The sequence below is a fragment of the Thalassophryne amazonica genome, chromosome 3, assembly GCF_902500255.1.
Source record: "Thalassophryne amazonica chromosome 3, fThaAma1.1, whole genome shotgun sequence".
Taxonomy (NCBI): domain Eukaryota; kingdom Metazoa; phylum Chordata; class Actinopteri; order Batrachoidiformes; family Batrachoididae; genus Thalassophryne; species Thalassophryne amazonica.
This window is the reverse complement of record NC_047105.1, coordinates 149,812,581-149,834,984: the sequence shown is the minus strand read 5'-3', so window position 1 is coordinate 149,834,984 and position 22,404 is coordinate 149,812,581. Positions and strand designations below refer to the sequence as shown.

Genomic DNA, 22,404 nt, shown 5'->3' with positions numbered 1-22,404 from the left:
GCTCCATATTGTAAGGCAAGGCCATACAATAATTATGAAAAATCCTGACCTAGAAATATGAAATGGTAGAGCATGGTCTGGGATTTGCTGAGCTAGTTTGTTTATGGGTAAGCATTCACTTTTTGTTAGGTTAAGTTTATACCCTGAGATCTGGCCAAAATTGTGCAACACTGAAATAATTGTATTAATTGAATTCAATGGATCTGATATGTAAAGCAATAAATCATCTGCATACAACGACAACTTTGATTCCCATCCCCATCTTCTGATACCTCTTATTGAGGGTGTTGATTTGAGAGCCAGGGCTAGTGGTTCTATAACAAGTGTGAATAGTAAAGGGCTCAATGGGCAACCCTGTCTGGTGCCCCTAGACAGAGGAAAATTTTGGGAACGGATGCGATTAGTAATAACTGAGGCTTGGCGGGAGGAGTAAAGCAGTTGGATCCACTTAATGAACGTCTTACCAAAGTCAAATTTCTTTAGGACATAAAAGAGGAAGTCCATTTCTATGCGATCAAATGCTTTTAAAGCATCTAAAGACACCACAATTTCTGTAACATTGGTTGATGAGGGGCTGTACAACACATTCAAGAGACGTCTTATGTTTGAGAATAAATGTCTATTTTTTAATAAAACCTGTTTGGTCAGGTGATATGATATGTGGCAGTGATTTTTCCAAACATGTAGCTAGTAATATGGAGAGGATATAAATATCTGTGTTTAAAAGAGATATTGGTTTGTATGACCCACACTTAGACGCATCCTTGCCTGGCTTTAACAAAAGAGTTATGATTGCTTCATTAAGAGAGTCAGGTAATTTGCCCTCTGACAGCGCATCGTCAAACATATCTAACAGCAGCGGGGCTAGTTGTATAGAGAATCTTTTATAAAGATCGATCGGGAAGCCATCCGGCCCTGGTGACTTGCCGTTTTGCATGGCTGAAATGGCAGATATGACTTCCCTCAACACAATTGGTTCATCCAGGCATTCTCTTTGATTAGAAGATAGGGTAGGGATTTCCAGATTTTTGAAAAAGTTAGGAAACAATGTTGTGTCCTCTAAAGATTCTGAGCTATACAAATCAGAGTAAAAATCTTTAAAAATATTATTAATTTTTAAGGGGTCTGTTGTGGTCCTTCCCATTTCATCTTCAATTTCTGAGATAATCTGTGCCGCCGACTTAGACTTAAGTTGATGTGCCAAAAGACGTCCTGATTTTTCTCCCTGCTCATAATATAACCCTCGCGATTTCATAATAAGTCGTTCGGTTTAAGATGTAGATATTAAGTTATACTGTGTTTGTAATGATATTCTTTCCTTATGAAGTAAAGCGCTTGGGGATGTGGAGTTTATCTTATCTAATTCAAATATGGCTTCAGTCAACTGTTGTTTTTGTTTCTTTCTTTCTTTATTAATATATGCTATTATTTCTCCTCTAAGGTAAGCTTTAAGGGTTTCCCATAACAGTGATGGGGACACATCATCAATTCTATTAGTTTCCAGAAATCTATTTATGGCTATTTCGATTGAGGTGCAGAATGTGTTATCCGACAGTAGTGTGGTATTAAAACGCCATTGAGGCCGACTGTAGTTTTGGCAAAAAATGAGATTCATTACTATAGGGGCGTGGTCTGATTCTACAATGGCTGAATATTCAACTGTCTCTACTGAGTTCAAAAGTCTTTGGTCAATAAAAAAATAATCGATCCTAGAATAGGTATGATGCACATTTGAAAAGAAAGAAAATGTCTTACTATGTGGATTGAGATGCCGCCATGGATCCACACATGCAGCATGGTTGAAAAATTCTGAAAACCTACCAGCCATTTAAGAGAGAGTCAGCGCTTTGGGGTTAGACCGGTCTAAATTAGGATCCATTACGCAATTAAAATCTCCCCCAAAATCAACGGGTTAGTGTTAAGGTCTGGCAGCTGAGAAACAACTCTTTGCACGAATCCCACATCGTCCCAATTGGGAGCATAAATATTTACCATTAATACAGGAGTCTGATAAAGTGTCCCTGATACTATAACATACCGGCCTTGTGGGTCAGAAATGAAGCTGGAAGTGATCAACTGAATTTTTTTATGCATTGTTATTGCTGTACACCTTGCTTTACTGTTAAAACTAGAATGGAATATTTGGCCCACCCAGTGTTTCTTTAAACACACTTGGTCTGAATTGCTTTTTTGAAGTTGTTTAAAACAATTCATTGTTGTATTTGGTTACAATATGAACAGTATTAGTGAATAAAAAATAGCTTTTGTCAAAATCATGAAAAGTTAAAAGGTAATGGAGCAAGGCTGATCTAAGTTTATAACTTCAAATTCTCTTTCAAAAAGTTAAGGATGTCCACATTATCTAGTAAGAGGGGAACAATGATAACACTTTATAACTCTGTGGGGATAAATGCATTAGTCCTACCTATTATTTTTCCGGAACTGTGGACTTTAAGCCACCTCGGCTGTGCGTGCTTTTTAGGTGTGGTGCTCATGCTACACAGGGACGAGACAGCGGACACTTTGTTCTCATCTCCTTTCATTTTTGAGAGATCCTTTCTCTGGACTCAGAAGTGCACCAAGCCTTGGGGTGCGGTGTAACTGGTATCCTGGTGTTTTTGGGGGTCGGGTGTTGTTACAGAAGACTTGAGTAATTCTGAGGGGGCTGATTTGTTCTGCAGGGAGACCGTTGTCCTTTCAGACACTGCGAGGCTGCGATGGGTAATGAGACTGTCTGTACTCTCTGGCGGGAAGGACGCTGCTTTCGCGCTCTCTGCAAGTTTCGCCACATGGAGATCACAGTAAGTCAAAGAAAATTCAGAAATGCTTCCTTTACTGAGGCTTTGAAATGACAGCTGTAGAATAAAAAGAATTCATGTGATGTCATGAAGAATTTTTTTTTTTTTTATATATTATCTGTTGGGTCACATTGAAAAGCCCTTTTTAAAACATTCACATGTTCAACTTCTTCCTGAAAAATCATTGAAAATATTTTTGATGATAGTGATGATGTAGGGTCTGAGCCTCCATCATATGAAATAGTGCGTTGTCAGTTATGTCGTCAGATCCACACTGTGTAAAAGGTGGCTTTGGGTGTCGCGCCAGCATCATATTAACGATATTAAAGACTGCTTTTAACCCACCTGTAGCATTGAACAGAGATGCTCGACAGGGAAAGACTATTATTATCAGCTTTAGGGTGCAGGCAGGATTACTTTGTCCAACACCTTCCAGCTGAGATGCAATCATGAGCCCGGTGGACGTGTTGACATGTTCCACTCTGCAGAGGGTTTTCCAAGAGGCGGGGAAGAAAGACAACACCAAGGAAGTCATTGCTGCACAACATGACAAACCGTGAATTCAGCATCAACTCCTTCGGCCCAGAAGGACAGATGGGGCTCCACCAATCCATCATTGACGGGAACCCGGAGCTGGTAAAACTGATGGTGACATTTGGTGCAGATGTCCGACTGGCCAACAGGGAAGGGTGGAGAACAGTCATTTATAGCTACACAGTTGTGCCAGATTTAAGGAAAAAAAAAAACACTTTGCAAGCATCACCACCACCAACCACTGCAAAGCAACAAAATGCGGTGGTCTTTGCGCTCTCAACTCCAAAAAGTGGCACTGCTTTTACATAGCGCCACATTGCAAAAATTTCAAATAAAATAAATTGTTATGGTTAGTGGTTTGGACCGGACCATTACAGGTGATGGACTTAAACGCTGGGAGCAAGGAACAGAACTGGGTGTGAACGAAAAGAGAATTATTACAAAACCAAATCAATAAACAAAAGTGCTGAGCTGAGAAAGCCTGCTGAGCCGAGACAGGGCACACGTAGTGGTGGAAGTTCGGGAACTGCAGTGCACACCGGGACAGACTTGGGAGTCTGAGAACGAGTTGGAGTCCTGGAGTATATGGAAACTGGATCTGGAGCCAGGTGGGCGCACAGAGCCAAGGACAGGAACTAGGAGAACGGAGGAGAGGAGAGGTGAGTGACTGCACTCATAACATTGAAGCCTTTCACAACCAATAGTTCACAGAAGGCTCAAAACAGGAATGTTCACAGTTGTGGGAATAATGTTCACAGTACACCAGGTATCTTCAGAGGTCAAGTGCTGCGTATCTTGTGACGCAATTCCAATTAAACAGGACTTGACCTTAGAAACAACTTGGAAGGTTCTTAGTGGTTCAGTATCAGAGTTCATACAGTTCTTGGAACACAGTTCTTGGAGATAGTTCTTGGAAACGGTTCTTAAACATGCACAGTCACAGGCAGGAGTGCGTGAGTGTGTGAGAACAGAATCCCACAGAACATGAAGGAACTTAACTAAAGTGTGACAGAGCTGCGCGCTCTGCAGCTGAGAGCCGTGGTGCAGATAGTCTTGGAGCCACGAGCATATATGCGACATGGAAGCCGCGCAGGAGAGTGTCTGGAAACACCACAGAAAACAACGAGCTCTAATACAGGAATTGGAGTCGTCCAGGTTACCTTGAAATGAGCTGTGGAAAGCTTCAACGTCAGAGCGCATGGGAGTGGCAGGAAAGACGAGGTCAAGGTCATGGAATCTCAGTGAAGCTCTGGAAAGCTCCTGGAAGAATCTGGCCTCAGGAAAAATGAAGAATCCACCAAATACTGAGCTTCAAACTGAGGTTTAAGTAGCCCGCTCCTGATGAGCCGCTCATAAGCTTCAAGTGTGAAGAGGTGATGAGTTACAGGTGTTCCTCGGCTCTGCAGCGCGCCACCTGGGGGAAAACAGACAACTACACACAAGTTTAAAAAAGGGCAAAGGACCAGGCCATGCTGGTCAGTTTTGTCTGTACTGAAGTTTGCTCCTTAAGTGTGTGTTGACATCGATCGTGCGGTCCACTCCAGCTGGAGCCGATTGTGTGTGTGTGCATCAGCGTGCACGCACCTGGAGCCCAGAGCGCAGATGGCCCCAAATTTTCACCCTCCGCAGCCTATTTCTTGCCTTTTAAACGTGTTTCATTGCAGTGACAGCCCGGTCAGCGCGTCACGGAGACGTGCTGACGCAGCGCCTGTGATCGCGGTATAACTTCCAGAATGAGCATGTAATCACACATCCATTGTCAGGCCACCTCATGTGTCAGAGGATTCATTTGTGTTATCATGGCTGTTTGACCCTGTCGCCACAGCCGCAGTGTGTGGAAACGCCTCAAGACGACGCTCCATCTTGCTGTGACACATGGTGTATTCGGTCTGATTGTGCAATGTTCATGTCCTGTGCACATGATGATTGTGTGCCACAGACTTTGCATGTTATGATATTTCCTTTGAGGACCTAAACAGGAATGCGGGGGGTCCGGCTCATCTGGGCACAATCGGGACGTGCCTACATGCTCAGACCGCTCCAAATGCTGGCGTGTTGCCATTTCGAATACCAGTTCGAAAGTCCTTGGAGCTAGCAGTCACACAGCAGCACAAGCTCCGTACGAATATTCCTTAGTTAGAAAGCAGCAGGACAGCAGTGTGCCTGCTCTCTGCACTCGGGCTGCCCTGCCAGTTTGGCGCATTTCTGTAAGTGCCACACGAATGCAGCTCGAATTGCACGAGTGATGTCTGAATGTCCATTTCTGTGACAGTTAGAACGCAGTACGACTGACTCTACCGCCGTTCGTACGTTGTCCAGCATGAGTGACATGTGACTGTGCTGACTGCTGTTGGAGTGCAGTTCGAATGCAGCACAATGTTGTTTGAATGTCAATTCGTGCAAAATGTGTGCTCTAGTGTGACGGGTTTATAAGAACAGTCTGAGGATTTGAGGAATTCTAAGGTTTTTCTTAGAATAAGGCCACTGGAAGCTACTTTTAGCCTCAGGCTGCTTCCTGTATACAGGCCCTGGAGTGATGCTCAGTGGTCCAAAGGCCTGTTTTCAGGTGAAAGTAAATTTTGCATTTCATTTGGAATTCAAGGTCTCAGAGTCTGGAGGTAGAGGGCACAGAATCCAAGCTGCTTGAAGACCAGTCTGATGTTTCCACAGTCATTGATGATTTGGTACCATGTTCTCTTCTGGTGTTGGTCCACTGTGTTTAATCAAGTCCAAAGTTGATGCCAAACTCAGCACCTGCCCACTGTGCCAAAACTACTCGTTCCTGGATTGCTGATCATGGTCCTGTACTTGATCGGCTCTGTAGACAGTCCCTCACAGTTTCTCTGCAGGGTGTTGTCAAGGAGAGGATGAGACACCAGATTCCAGGGATCTCCCTCACCCTGACAAAATGTTGAGCTTTTTCCACAATATCATTTTTTGAGATGCTCCTGCACACGTGCATCACTGTTTCCCCTAGAATGTTTTACAGGCCCAGTGATCCTCATCGAAAACTCAAATAGTGAAGTGCACAGAGTGGGAAAGTGTGAGACGCCCAAGAACGCAAAAATAATGAGCAAATTTTTATTCTCCTTTTCTTGGAAAAAAAGATACTTTCTATTATATATTAAAAAACAACAACATGTAACTAATGAGCAAAAATAACCAAAATGACATCTGGTGAATGAACCGCATCTATGTAGCGCTTTACATTAATGCCTCACATTCACATAGTCACATGCCGATGTCAGAGTGCTGCCGTGCACCTGCACTCATGACACACTCGGAGCAAATTTGGGATGAAGGGCCTTGCTCGGGGGGCTTGAGGGAACCGAGGGTCCTCTGCTCCCAAGCCCACAATGTCAGCCATTTGACCAGCACCCCCCCCCCCCCCCCCCCCATATGAACGTGTAAGCTGCAGAGTCCCTCCCACAGAATGAGAAAACAAGAATGGTGACTCTCGAGCTTTGTGACACGTTTTATGTTTGTTGAAGTGCTAATCCCACACCACTCTGAATGCTAGTAGTTGTAGCGGGTTACAGTGTTGCCAGTACCTGGATCAGTGCTGACCCTGACCTGTCATATCTGTGTATTGGTAGTATCTGCTCAGTATGTGTAACTAATGTGACTTCACTTGGTTATTACTCTATGCTTTATGCTTTATTGCTCTATGATGGCTAGGTACCCTGTTGCTCCACTGTTCATTATGGGTGATTTTAACAGCTGTAGACTGGATACTGTCATGCCATCATTACATCAGTACGTGGATATTCCCATGAGAAAGCACAACACTCTGGATTTATGTTACGGGAACATTTCTGATGCGTTTACTGTCCAGGCACATCCTCCACTTGGCTTCTCCGACCACAATGTTGTTTTGCTTCCGCATTACAGGACAGTACTAAAACAGGCTAAGCCTTCCACCTACAGCGCCCCCATTAGGGCCGGAGGATGCAGTTGCACAGCTGCAGGGCTCCATTGCGTGCACAGACTGGGAGATTTTTGAAGGATATTTGGAGCACAGAGTTTCAGTAATCACAGATTACTTTAAATTCTGTATATCATCCACTATGCCAATAAGAACATTTAAGAAATACCCAAATTCTAATCCTTGGATTACATCTCACATTAAGAGCAGTATGAGAGACAGATTCAAAGCCTTCCAGCATGGGGATTAGAACACAGTTAATACACTGAACAGACAGATAAAAAATGACATAACTAAGGCTAAACTCAGATACAAGGACAAGATTGAACAAGAGTTCAGCAGCATGGACACTAGGCAGGCCTACAAGAAAATCAAGGGCCTCACTGGTCAAACATCTGGTCACAATACAATACCTGACCTTACCATTTCTGCTGATACTCTCAGTACATTCTATACACGTTTTGATAGTACTGATAACTCTGCTCTCTGTGAGGTACTTCTTGGTGCCCTGCCCCTGGACATTCCATCCCACCCACCATTTACGGAGGATGATGTACGTTTGCAGTTAAGTAGATGTAAGGTGGCGAAGGCATCAAGGCCAGATGGTATCCCAGCCCGGGTGCTGAAACTATGTGCTATGGAGTTGTTCCCAGTTCTGTACTCCATCTTCTGGGACTCCCTCAGATCAGCATACATTCCCACAGTCTGGAAAACCTCCACAATCGTCCCGGTTCCCAAAAAGCCACGTCCATCGGAGCCAAATCATTACAGGCCAATTGCTCTTACCTCCGTTATCATGAGATACTTGGAAAAACATATTCTTCACACCATTCTCCCAGCTGTCAGACCACTGCTGGACCCATACCAGTTTGCTCCTCCACCCCTTGTTGCAACATCTTGAGTCACCTGGTACCTTTGCATCCATACTATTCATTGATTTTAGCTCGGCATTTAATACAATACAACTGCCCCAAATGATTAAGAAGCTCCAAACTCTCAATCTGTCTCCACTCTTCATTCATTGGATTCACAAATTCCTCAGCAACAGACCACAGTCTGTTAGATTTGGCTCAGACACTTCATCAACCATTATCACTAATACTGGTGCCCCCCAGGGGTGTGTACTAAGGCCTTTCTTGTACACCCTCTACACCAACGACTGCACCAGCCCCTCACCCATAACTACATATTTTAAATACTCTGATGACACAGCATTCTTGCTCTTCTCAAGGACAGTAACTCCATAATCAATCAATCAATCAATTTTATTTATATAGCGCCAAATCACAACAAACAGTTGCCCCAAGGCGCTTTATATTGTAAGGCAAGGCCATACAATAATTACGTAAAAACCCCAACGGTCAAAACGACCCCCTGTGAGCAAGCACTTGGCGACAGTGGGAAGGAAAAACTCCCTTTTAACAGGAAGAAACCTCCAGCAGAACCAGGCTCAGGGAGGGGCAGTCTTCTGCTGGGACTGGTTGGGGCTGAGGGAGAGAACCAGGAAAAAGACATGCTGTGGAGGGGAGCAGAGATCAATCACTAATGATTAAATGCAGAGTGGTGCATACAGAGCAAAAAGAGAAAGAAACAGTGCATCATGGGAACCCCCCAGCAGTCTACGTCTATAGCAGCATAACTAAGGGATGGTTCAGGATCACCTGATCCAGCCCTAACTATAAGCTTTAGCAAAAAGGAAAGTTTTAAGCCTAATCTTAAAAGTAGAGAGGGTGTCTGTCTCCCTGATCTGAATTGGGAGCTGGTTCCACAGGAGAGGAGCCTGAAAGCTGAAGGCTGTGCCTCCCATTCTACTCTTACAAACCCTAGGAACTACAAGTAAGCCTGCAGTCTGAGAGCGAAGCGCTCTATTGGGGTGATATGGTACTACGAGGTCCCTAAGATAAGATGGGACCTGATTATTCAAAACCTTATAAGTAAGAAGAAGAATTTTAAATTCTATTCTAGAATTAACAGGAAGCCAATGAAGAGAGGCCAATATGGGTGAGATATGCTCTCTCCTTCTAGTCCCCGTCAGTACTCTAGCTGCAGCATTTTGAATTAACTGAAGGCTTTTCAGGGAACTTTTAGGACAACCTGATAATAATGAATTACAATAGTCCAGCCTAGAGGAAATAAATGCATGAATTAGTTTTTCAGCATCACTCTGAGACAAGACCTTTCTGATTTTAGAGATATTGCGTAAATGCAAAAAAGCAGTCCTACATATTTGTTTAATATGCGCTTTGAATGACATATCCTGATCAAAAATGACTCCAAGATTTCTCACAGTATTACTAGAGGTCAGGGTAATGCCATCCAGAGTAAGGATCTGGTTAGACACCATGTTTCTAAGATTTGTGGGGCCAAGTACAATAACTTCAGTTTTATCTGAGTTTAAAAGCAGGAAATTAGAGGTCATCCATGTCTTTATGTCTGTAAGACAATCCTGCAGTTTAGCTAATTGGTGTGTGTCCTCTGGCTTCATGGATAGATAAAGCTGGGTAGCATCTTGTCAGGACTGGACAAGGGCAGGACACAAATGCAGGCTCGACAAAAGGAAATATACTTAAAGGGTGGTTTATTCAGGCTTGGGATCGATAACAGCAAGGCAGTCCACGGAGCAAAAGTACTTGACAAGGATTAAGCTGAAGACGTGGTCCAAAGAACAAGCAAGGTCAAAACATGAGCAAACAGGTATGTCAGAGCAGAGGCAAAAAACAGGATCCAGAACACAAAACAGAGTCCAAAAACAAGGCTTGGCAAAACAAGAACGAAACAAGAGGCTGGTACGTGAGTGAATCAACGAACGAGCGGGGAAGAAGTGAACAGATGCAGGTTAAATAGGGACAGGTGTTAATCAGGAAATGAGGTGCACGTGGAGGAGGAAAGGCCTGGAAAGGGGGGCGTGGTCAGGTGACAGCTAAGAGGCCAATGATGCAGAAGGGCGGTGACAAATGGGCAAGAGAATGACAGATGAAGGGGCGTGGCTGACTGAGAGGACAAAGTGCAGGTGCGGAACTGAGAGTGCAGTGATCCGGAAAAGACTGTGGAAACAATGAGAGACTGACAAGCAGGAGCAAGAGAAAGGTGATCAGATACAAACATGACAATAAGAGATAGTACAAAGAAAACCACCCTAACTTGATCAAAACTGAAAAGCATACAAGAACGTGATAAGTGAATCATGGGAAATAATACAATAAACCTACTTAGAACAGACAGAAGAACTACAAGGAAACAAAACTGAAAACCAAAACCAGAAATACCCAACTACTTAACAGAAGAGAGAACAGTAACATAAGCAAACAACCACTAAATGCTGAAACATAAAAACAGACTGAATAAACTAGAATGGAACTAAAACATAGCTGTAAAGTAACAAAGAAAGAGACAAAGCAATGAGAACATTGAATAAACGTGAAGAAAGAGGCAATAACAAAACAAGACTAAAACATAACTGAGGTGAAAAGTAACAAAGGAAGAAGGTGACAAAGCAAAAATCAGAACATGGAAAAAAAAACCCACATGAAGAAAAAGGTAATTAACAAAACAAGGCTGATGCCAAAGGAACAGAACTAAATGAAGAAGGGCCATATGGGCTGAAGCCTGGAAACGGCCGGGACATGACAGTACCCCACCCCCAAGCGGGTGCCCCCGGGCACCCGCCCAGGAACCCGACACCGGGAGGGCAGCAGGGGGAACAGGACGGAGGGCAGAACGAGAGAGGAGAGCCACAAGAGGGCCGAAAAAAAACAAAACCCCAGGGATGTCTGACAACAGACCCCAGCAAAACAGGCAGAGGAAACATGGAATAACAATACCCGGGCAGGCGGTCGAGGGACCCAAAACTGGGCATAGCCAAGGAAGGAAAGAGGCCCCCAGGCGGGCGACAATACGGCTCAACAAAGGGCCTGGGCACGTGACACACCCCCGGGTCGTGAGTTACCATGAGGCCAGGGGAGTGGACCCGTGGAGAAACGGGCGTGGAGACATCAGGAACTCGGCCTTGGGACAAACCGGCCCCTAGAGTGGTTCCCAAAGAACCATCGGGGCCAGGTTTAGGACGAATAGCTCCAAAGCAGTGGTGTACAGTAAACAACCTCCTCAGGAGGAGTCCCACCCTGCGTAGAAGCCACTGGGCAAAAGGGAGTAGAGCTAAGCCACACGCAAAACAGAGGGCGTTCACATTCCAGGTACTGTAACACAAGACATTTAGGTGCATACACACTACCTTACAACAATGACAAAAACGACAGAAAAGAGCCCTCATACAGTAAATAAAAGTTCTTGAACAAAACCCCAAAAAAGCAAAAAATCCCCATAAACGAGCAAAAGTGCAGACAGAAAACAAACAAAACCAGACCAACACAAGTACCAACCAGAAAATCCTGTATTTGCTCAGGGTGCCGAATGTATTGCACGAGAAGGTTAATCAAAGTCTGTGGATAATTGGCATGGCCAGAAGTACTTGGAGACGTGAGAGAGAATTTTAACAGGCGTGAGATGGAAAATGTTTCCATGAACCCACAACCGCCCCCTGGGGAGACCCCTAAGAACAAAATAATTTTACCCAACAGCCAGGTCATGACGCTCTGAAACTGTGAGTCAAGGTCAGACATGGTCCACCCCAGGAGTAGGCGTGGGGCTTTGAACCAACAAAGCACAGAGGTAAACAACGTGAGTACAAAATAGACCCGCAACAAATACAGTTCAAGCAAAATGTCACTAACCATCTCCAGGTTTGCGTCCTCGATCGTCATCTTCTGTGCCGACAGTGAAGCTGGAGCAGGATGAGGAGGCGCAGGAGGGGAAGGTTCCGACGGCATGCGTGCGAATGACGCACCGTCTGGCCTTGAGACTGGTTGTGGTGCGGCGTGCGCTGGAACAGGTGCTGGCGCGGTGCGCGCAAAGTCCAATGCAGCCGTGGGCGTGGAGTCTGGAGCAGTCGCTGGTGCCGCAGGTGCGGAGATTGCTCCAGTCGCTGGCGCATTGCGCATGGAGATCGGGCTGGCTGGAAGCGTCGCAGGTGCCGCTGGCGTGGAGACTGGAGTAGCCGCTGGTGCAGCTGGCGTGGAGTCTGGAGCAACCGCTGGAGTGATGCGCACAGAGACTGGTTCGGCGGGAGGTGCCGCAGGTGCGAAGATCGCTCCAGTCGCTGGTGCAGTGCGCATGGAGACCGGGCCGGCTGGAAGCGTCGCTGGTGCCGCTGGCGTGGAGACTGGAGCAGCTGCAGGTGCGAAGCGCACGGTCTTCGGTGGCACAGGCGCGCAGGGCTGTCGAGGAGCTGGAACAGGAGGAAGGCTGAGAACAGCCGTTGTCGTGGCCCGGAGACGTTGGGAAGTCGGGCATGAGGAGGCCGGCTCCGCTTCGGTCCGAAGCGAGCATGTGGAAGCCACGTGAGTTGTTCGTGGTGCGGACTGAGGTGGTGCTCGTGAAGGGGCTTGCATGGGTGTTGAGCGTGGTCGTGGTCCCGGTGTCTTCGGTTTTGCAGGTGCAGCCGGTTCTTTTCCTGATGCACACCAGGCTGCGTCTGATATCGTTATGTGCCGTGGTGCGGTCGAACAGGCTGCGGTGATGTCTAATTCAAACATGAACTCTATTGGATCTTCGATACATGACGGAAGAAGGCCCTGCTTAAACTGAGCCTTTATGTTCTCAAGGTCAGGAAAGGAGCGAACCACGTCAGGCTCGGCTTGTAACAGCTGATCAAGGTCCGACAGAATGCGACGTCGGTTCTGTGGACTCAGATTGTCATGGTATTTATAAAACAAGTCCTGTACCTTGAACAATACGTTTACCGAGTCCTGTACTACAAACTGCTCTGACTCAGACGAATTGTCTTCGTCATCGTCATCACAATCGCTCCATTCAGCGTCGTCATCGACAGGCAGGGGCTGTGAACACGGGTGGGCCTCTGGATGTTTTATCCAGTCAGGAAGTATAGTGCCAGAAAAAATCGTGTCCAGGTCTTGCAGATCAGGGAAGCGTTCATAAAGCCATTCATTGGCTTCCACGATTTCCCATGCCTGCTCAAGATAATCAAATTTCTCTTTTGGAGAGAAACAGTCACGAAAACAAATAAAAAAAAATTGAAGGTCATCAAAAATCCTCTTGATTGTATCAGCGTCTTGATTCCTGGCGACCAGATTCGAGCCCGCTGCATCCATGTCTGGCTCGTTCGTTCTGTCAGGACTGGACGAGGGCAGGACACAAATGCAGGCTCGACAAAAGGAAATATACTTAAAGGGTGGTTTATTCAGGCTTGGGATCGATAACAGCAAGGCAGTCCACGGAGCAAAAGTACTTGACAAGGATTAAGCTGAAGACGTGGTCCAAAGAACAAGCAAGGTCAAAACATGAGCAAACAGGTATGTCAGAGCAGAGGCAAAAAACAGGATCCAGAACACAAAACAGAGTCCAAAAACAAGGCTTGGCAAAACAAGAACGAAACAAGAGGCTGGTACGTGAGTGAATCAACGAACGAGCGGGTAAGAAGTGAACAGACGCAGGTTAAATAGGGACAGGTGTTAATCAGGAAATGAGGTGCACGTGGAGGAGGAAAGGCCTGGAAAGGGGGGCGTGGTCAGGTGACAGCTAAGAGGCCAATGATGCAGAAGGGCGGTGACAAATGGGCAAGAGAATGACAGATGAAGGGGCGTGGCTGACTGAGAGGACAAAGTGCAGGTGCGGAACTGAGAGTGCAGTGATCCGGAAAAGACTGTGGAAACAGTGAGAGACTGACAAGCAGGAGCAAGAGAAAGGTGATCAGATACAAACATGACAATAAGAGATAGTACAAAGAAAACCATGAACACCACCCTAACTTGATCAAAACTGAAAAGCATACAAGAACGTGATAAGTGAATCATGGGAAATAATACAATAAACCTACTTAGAACAGACAGAAGAACTACAAGAAAACAAAACTGAAAACCAAAACCAGAAATACCCAACTACTTAACAGAAGAGAGAACAGTAACATAAGCAAACAACCACTAAATGCTGAAACATAAAAACAGACTGAATAAACTAGAATGGAACTAAAACATAGCTGTAAAGTAACAAAGAAAGAGACAAAGCAATGAGAACATTGAATAAACGTGAAGAAAGAGGCAATAACAAAACAAGACTAAAACATAACTGAGGTGAAAAGTAACAAAGGAAGAAGGTGACAAAGCAAAAATCAGAACATGGAAAAAAAAACCCACATGAAGAAAAAGGTAATTAACAAAACGAGGCTGATGCCAAAGGAACAGAACTAAATGAAGAAGGGCCATATGGGCTGAAGCCTGGAAACGGCCGGGACATGACACATCTGCGTAACAATGAAAATTTAAGCAATGCCGTCTAATAATACTGCCTAAGGGAAGCATGTATAAAGTGAATAAAATTGGTCCTAGCACAGAACCTTGTGGAACTCCATAATTAACCTTAGTCAGTGAAGAAGATTCCCCATTTACATGAACAAATTGTAATCTATTAGATAAATATGATTCAAACCACCTAATACCTATGGCATGCTCTAATCTCTGTAATAAAATTTTATGGTCAACAGTATCAAAAGCAGCACTGAGGTCTAACAGAACAAGCACAGAGATGAGTCCAGTGTCTGAGGCCATAAGAAGATCATTTGCCTTAATCGCCTTCCATCAGTCTGTTACCCACTTCACTAAGTGGTGCTCGGATAACTTCTTGGAGCTTAATGTGGACAAGACTAAGGAGCTGCTGATTCATACTCAGTCACACACCCCGGACTTGGCCCCCATTAACATTCATAACAAAACAGTTGAGCGTGTCAATCATTTCAAATATCTCGGACTCATATTGGACAATAAGCTCACCTTTGATCAACATGCCATTGACATCCATAAACATTCCGAGCAAAGACTCCATATCCTTCGTAAGCTCCGTGCCCTCTCTGTCACCCCAAAACTCCTGTTATTGTTATACGCCAGTATCATTCAACCCATCCTTCTGTACTGCTCACCTTGTTACTTCAATATGCTCTCCATCACCAACAGAAATAAACTTATTAAGGTCACTCACACAGCGTCCAGAATCATCAGCTTGCCCACCACGGACCTCTCACAACTCAACAATAAGGCAGTCATACGCATGGCCCGGACAACCAGCACAGACTCTGATCATCCTCTCCACTGTTATGTCTGCCTGCTGCCCTCTGGTCACAGGTACAGAACTCTGAAGTGGAAGCGGGCGCGCTTTAGTAAAACCTTTGTCCCTTCTGCCATAGCAGTTTTAAACAGTTTATAACATGTCCTGATCACTTGTCATTTGTATGTGTGTTCTGTGTCTATATGTGTTTTTATGTGACAGTTGCTGTGAAAACAAATCTCCCCCTGGGGACAGTAAAGGTCTATCTATCTATCTACTCCTTGTTAACTTGGTGAAATGAGGCGCTGAGTCCTCCAGCATTGTTCAGGTAAACTCAACGTGTTGGAGTAGTGTCCAGTGTGAGGTCCACAGGTGCACTAGTGAGCAGACTCGGCATGGCACAACTACTGGTTTTCTGGTAAATGCCGTGGATCCAAAACTGGAAGTATTTCCTGTTCCATAGTCTGGACCGGGGGGGGGGGTCCTGAATGATAGCGGATGTGCATCTCTGTTTACAATATATTTACCTTTTTTCTTGCAGAAAAACCGTAAGGAGATCCAGTGTTACTGGGAAAACCAGCCAGCTGGCTGCCAGAAGCCGCATTGTGCCTTCTTCCATGAAAAGCCTCGCTTCGTTGACGGGATCTTTGTCCCGCCTGATAAAGGTGGGTCGGCTTTTCCGGCACACTCAAGGAGAGTTAAGTGCCAAAGTCCTTCTGACACAGTAATGGTGACGCTGTAACGCTCACAGGTGTCACCAAGAGCAAGGAAGTGCTGCATGAGGATCCAGCCCCGCCCCCACCCCCAGCCAATCCACAGCTCAGAGGAGTAATGAAGACAGAAACCCATGTGACCATACCAAGCCCCACCCACCCACCAGTGGTGATTAACCCAGCAGACGATGATGAGGATGAAGACGGTGAGATAGATGTGATCAGTTTGTCTTTAAGTCAGTCCCTCTGACATTTCCAGGCCTTTTTTGGGGGTTGGGGGGAGGTTGCGGCCTAAAATACCTCTGTTGGTGGCAGTTTCTCCAAAAAGTTGCATTGCATGTGTTTAGTGATGAAATTGCAGGAAAAGTGAAAATTGCAGAAGTATTTATTGAATTTGGGTTGAGCTGTTAAAAATGGTTGTGAAGTTGTCGGAGCTGAACCTAGCAGTCTTCTTCTGAGGCCTTCTGCCTCTGTCAGCTGTTGATAAGGTGGCTGAAGTCATCACCCTGCTGCCAGTCACATGAAGTCATCACGGCCGTTGACTCTCGATGACTTTGTTTTTGGCCTTATCCCCCCTGCCGCGGTACATTGGACTGGGACATTCCTTCTGACCGCGTAAAGAGGAGCAGGCGGGAAAAACAGCCAAACCCCTGTGTAGAAGCTCACAAAAACAAGACTAAAAACTGATGGTCTGCTCTCAGTTGAATCCGCACCTTTGGACGTTGTCCCCTTTGTGCTCCGTGCGTCTGTTATCGGTTCTTTTTGTGGGTAGAAGTGAGGCGTTCCTCTCAAATGTTTCCTTCTTCACAAACTGACACGGAGGTGAGTTTGGCGATGTGCAGTGGGCCGTGTTGCTGTGGGGACAAAGTGCCCACATCATCTTTGCACAACAGCATCACGCACAGCTCACAGGGACTGTTACTCGATGTTACAAATTGTTAGTTTCTGCCCACTGCTTAATTTAGTCCTTTAAACAAAACGGGTTTGTCTTTATGCTCATTGTTTCCAGACCAGTTCTCAGAGGAGGGAGAAGATGGCAAAGTTGGCTCTTCCAGAAAGCTTCAAGCGGTCCGAAACTCGGGTAAGACTGCAGTCAGACAGACGGTCCCTTCATGTCCGCCGCACAGACAGCTTCAAGTGGGGGGGTCTGTGTCCTGGATCTCTGCAGGACCGAAGAAAGGCTGGCAGATGTTTGAAATGGAGCTGGGCTGTGAGTGGAGAACGTCCATGCTGGTTTGATACGTTTGTGTTTATGAGCCACTGAACGGGTGATGACTGTTTTCCACACGCCGCTTTTATTTCTCAGCTTGTGTGTTTTGGTCCAATCCATTTTATTGTGTGCCATTGTGAGAGGTGAGCAGTAGGTTTGTGTCGGGGAACAGGCACAGATTATGGACACCACACGGTAAGACATGAAGGGCCCTGAGATGTTGAGCGTAACAAACCATTTTAAAGGTTCATGTGGGGAGCACAAACCCGGAAAGTGTCTGTGCTCTATGGAGACACAGCTGATTTAAATGGACTGCATTTATATCACACTTTTCCGTGTGCTGTACACCATGTAGAACTAGAAGGTTCTTTTCCAGAAAGTATGAAGGAATTTTATTGTTTCTTGTGATTAGAAGGTGTTGATTACATTCAAGAGCCACCTTTAATTCGACAGAAGACCTCCAGAGACTGAGTGCTACGCTTCACAATTCTTAGGATCTGTGAAGCTCCAAAGGCAAAGAAGACGACTGTTGGTTCTGCTTGACACCCACAAAACGTGACGGACAGTGATCTAGACATAAGAGATTAAGGCTGCAATTGTTAGTGACTCAGTCTTTGAACTAAGATGTCATGTGGGCACTGAATCGCAGTGCCTTGCTCACCATGGCATCGTTTCCAGCAGGTTCTTAAACAGCTGGAACGCTTCATCGTTTCCAGCAGGTTCTTCAACAGCTGGAACGCTTCAGAGAGAGAGAGACACACACAAAACATGACGTGCAGGTCCATATATTACAGATGAGCCTTGATTTCAAGACAATCAGTGACGTAAAATTAAACAGAAAATAAATCTATAAGCTATGCCTTAGGGCCACGTCACAGATAGTACGAATGTGTTCGAAGTGCGCATGAAGCAGGAATCATATACAATATGTGTAAAATCGTCCCTGCCTCCATATTCCAGGTGACACACACAAACATCCAGCACCGCTCACATGGCACTTAGAAAATGTGTGGCCATTCCTGCTGTCAGCATGACAACAGTCAGCAGACGATCACTCTCGAGCTTGATATGAAATTTGTCTAAGTGCCCCACGAGTGTGACTTTGCAAACAGACACAGTGACACATTGTTGTGTGCGCTGAACTGACATCGGGTGTGTCCACCCACAGGAGCAGCTGTGGAGATCTGTGGTTCTGGATGTCACATCTGGGGAGCCATGTTTGGACAGACATGAACTAACAACTGTCCACTGTCACTGTGTGTGTCTGCTTGCTGTCATCACGTGGACATATATAAAAACATATATTTCTGTGGCGACAGGCTGCAGCGAGCAAACGCATGGCACACACATTGACAGGCTACCCCAGGTGATCCGGACCGTCAGATCATAACACGCAGCGGGCGATCTGACTGTCACGTCACCTGTGTGAGCTCTGTTCCACATAACGCAGTGTCTGTCCTGTGGCGCCTCGGGCAGGGCGCATGCGGGGCTGGCTGTAGACGCCGCCAGCAGATGTGAACATGATAAGAGCGCCCTGCTTCTCATTCATGTCATTTCATGACTGTACATCTGTGACCATGGGTCATCTACAGAGGAACAGACAGATCATAGTTGTATTGTCCGCTTGATAAGAGGGATTCAGTAAAATGTGGTGTTTTTATATGGTGTGCAGTTTTATTTTTTCTTAAATACATCCATGTCCTTCTTGATATCAGGCATTTTCCCGCACCTTTTACAGGACAGTGATGGTAGCTCAGTGGTAACATTTCTGGCTGGCAATCTTCTGGCAAACTTTTGGAAATTGCAGGTTCAAATCCCATGGGTGGGATGTATTTTTTTATTTAATTTTTTTCACAGCAGCTGTGTATGTAACCACATCGCGCATGCACAAAACCGTCACAGCGGCATCGTTCACTGCCCATTGGATCAATGTTTTCGTGGTTTGCCCATATGAGCTGTTTCGCTGCGATTTGCCCTGATTTGTACTTATTCATACTATCAAATCAAAAATAACTTTATTTATCCGTCAGGAACTTCATTTGCAGACAAAGTGCCAGCACGAGCAGAAACACACATTTCATACATGATAAAATTCCATAAAAATCAACACTTCATCAACAATTAATAAATATCATGACAAAAATACTATGTGTGAAGGGGCCCTTAAATAGTGACATTTGAAAAAAATCAGCTGCACTGCTGTGGTCTCTGAGGTGCAGTTCTGTGACGTCCTCTCTTACTGCACTGTCACACCTCCAGGATTTAAAAATACACTGGCATATGCATAATGAGTTATGGTTAAGTCTTGTACAAGTTAAGAACATGTTGAAGCATGCTGGTATACCTCGTAGTATGGCGAGGTCGTCGAAAAATTTTCATTTACAATATTTTCTATGCATGCCAGTGTATGGCTCATACGTCCTGCTAATGCAGACTTTGAAAGTTGTCGGTAAGAACCCCGTCACACAGAGCATGAATGAGGCCGAATGGTGTCCAAATGAAGAGTCGACCCACATCCGAAAAGTGTCGAGGTGCAGTATGAAAAGCTCGGACAGCGGTCTCACAGCACTCAACACGGCCAGGTCCATTCACGTGGCTGCCTTGAATGTTTTGCACATGTCCAAAACACTCGTGGCGCAGTCCAGGTGGGACACCCATGGAACGGCAGTCTATGTGCAGCCCGAGTAGAATCTCACTGCAGTCTACATATTTGTACAGCATTTGGAACAATCTGATCGCAGCTGCGGGAACCTTGAAATGGATCAGGCACGTCAGATCCACATACGTGCACCTCCACTGGATCCCGTTCAGGGAGCGTAAAGGAAATGTTGATATGCAACATGTATGTGGCACGCGTCCATCATGTGAAGTGGATGTGGACATTGCGCAATCAAACCGAAAGCACCGTCTGTCACCTAGGACTGCCACGCTTAGTTGACTGGTCACGATTACGTCTACTATCAAAATAGTCGGCGACTAATTCAACAATCAACGTCATCGTTAATTTTTTTTAAGCTGTGCTTTTCTCTCTGCTGCCTTTCTGTCCTTGATGCACATGTGCAGTTGTGGTAATCCAGGTCAGCCGTGATGTCACCAGAAAAGTTATGCCCAAACAATATCATGGCTAGCCGGCAACGGAGCTCAACAGTTTGGGAGCATTTTAAGCAAATTAAGACGTTTGAATTCAGAGTCACAGCTTTGTGACAAATGTATGAAAAAAATATTTCATGATAAGAAATGGTACGTCTTAGAGTTTGTTATTTTCTAAGGTAAAACTACCTACTTTTTCAGATTTTTAGCACTTAGAAATGTTTAAATATCACCTAAGTGCTTTGGGTTCTTGTGTTTTTCAATAAAAATACCCCTAAATACCCCTACCTTTTTTTTTTTCAAGCAATAGACTAGTGAAAGTATGTTTTAAGATGTAAAGTACACTTTATTCCTAGTTCTTGTGTTGTTTTGTTACAAGTTGAATTTTAAGCTTTTCAGGCAGCAGATAGATCCTCCTTCACAATGATTTGTCCTATGGCTGAGTGACATTTTTTTGGCAAAATGTTGTGCTTTAGATAAGATATGATACTTATTTTACTATGGTGGTGATGTTTTTAATGCTATATTTACAAACTGCATACCAAATTAATCAGTGGGTCCTGTGCAGTCCACTGGTACCTTACAATAAGCAGCATCTAACTGTAGTTAAGAAAACATCATATATTTCTCACCCCATTCCCCTTAAATTTAAAATTAAAAAAAAAAAAATACATAATTTTGCAAAAAAAAAAAATCTGACCCCTTCAATTTTGAAGCTAGACTCCTAAAACTTTTACTGGTTTTATATATATATATATATATATATATATATATACATATATATATGTATGTATATACGAGGTCTATTAGATAAGAAACTGACACTTTTATTTTTTTTTTAACTATATGGATTTGAATGATGTGCGATTACACCAATCATGCTTGAACCCTCGTGCGCATGCGTGAGTTTTTTCACGCGTGTCGGTGACGTCATTTCCCTGTGGGCAGGCCTTGAGTGAGATGTGGTCAAGCCCTCTCGGCTGAATTCCTTTGTTTCACACGCTGCTCCAGACGGCGCGCGTTGCTTTATCAAAATTTTTTCTGGACCTGAGAGGAATATCCGAGTGGACACTATTCGAGAAATTAAGCTGGTTTTCGGTGAAAAGTTTAACGGCTGATGAGAGATTGCAGCGTCGGCTCGCAGCCGCTGCGACGCTCCGCCACAGGAAAAACACCTCTGTTGGAAGCCTTAAGGACAAGTTGGAACATGTCCAGCTGTTAAACAATTTCTCATATACTCACTCCACTGAAAGCCATCAAAAGCTGCCTGGATTTTACAAATGGTTATCAACACGGAGGTGTTTTTCCTGTGCCGCTGCACCGCGTCGGCTGCGTCCCGACGCGCGGACCCGTCCGCACGTCTTTCATTTAAAAAATCTCCTTTAACAGTGGATTATCCGGATAAAATGCTGAAACCGACTTCTTCTGAAACTTCTCTGTTCTCTCACGACGTCCTGGATCAATAGAGCCTGAAATGTGGAGGTTTTCAGCTTGAAACAGGCTGACGACGGCACCTGGGAGCGCTGCGCGACGTTTCGCTCCGTGGGAAGTCCTTAAAGCGACAGAATCACCTCAAAATCTCTCATCAGCCGTTAAAATTTTCACAGAAAACCAGCTTAATTTTTCGAACCGTGTCCACTTCGATGTGTCTCACAGGTTTAGAAAAAAGTTTGATCAAACAAAGCACCAGTCTCTCAGCAACTTCTCAGACAAAGGAATTCTGACGAGGGGCTGGACGACTCCTCCCACAAGGAGTGCTCACAGGTGAATGACGTCACCGACAGGCGGGGAAAAACTCACGCATGCGCTCGAGGGTTCAAGCATGTCTGACGTAAAAACATATGAATGAAATCCATATAGTTTTTGAAAAAAATAAAAAGGACCTATACTTTATGGACAGACCTGGTATGTATGTATGTGTGTGTGTGTGTTATTTTTTGAGTGCTATTTCTGTTACTTTCACATAAGGAATTATTAAAGCTTCATAAAAGTGTCTGTAACTTAAGGTTTGTAGCACTTAAC

At 44.9% G+C, this 22,404-nt stretch overlaps 1 protein-coding gene across 2 annotated transcripts in view; it reads left to right on the top strand.

Annotated features, from left to right (window-relative positions):
• The window catches only part of zc3h11a (zinc finger CCCH-type containing 11A), a 110,968-nt gene that overhangs the window by 45,216 nt on the left and 43,348 nt on the right, over positions 1-22,404 (top strand). Inside the window, exons 4-7 of one of the 2 annotated variants that reach the window (XM_034167513.1) lie at positions 2,682-2,801; positions 15,911-16,034; positions 16,121-16,288; positions 17,092-17,163. In XM_034167513.1, the coding sequence (XP_034023404.1) occupies positions 2,682-2,801; positions 15,911-16,034; positions 16,121-16,288; positions 17,092-17,163 (484 nt within the window). Of the gene's footprint in view, positions 1-2,681; positions 2,806-15,910; positions 16,035-16,120; positions 16,289-17,091; positions 17,164-22,404 lie in introns of those variants that run through there. The other variant, XM_034167514.1, reaches the window with a different exon arrangement.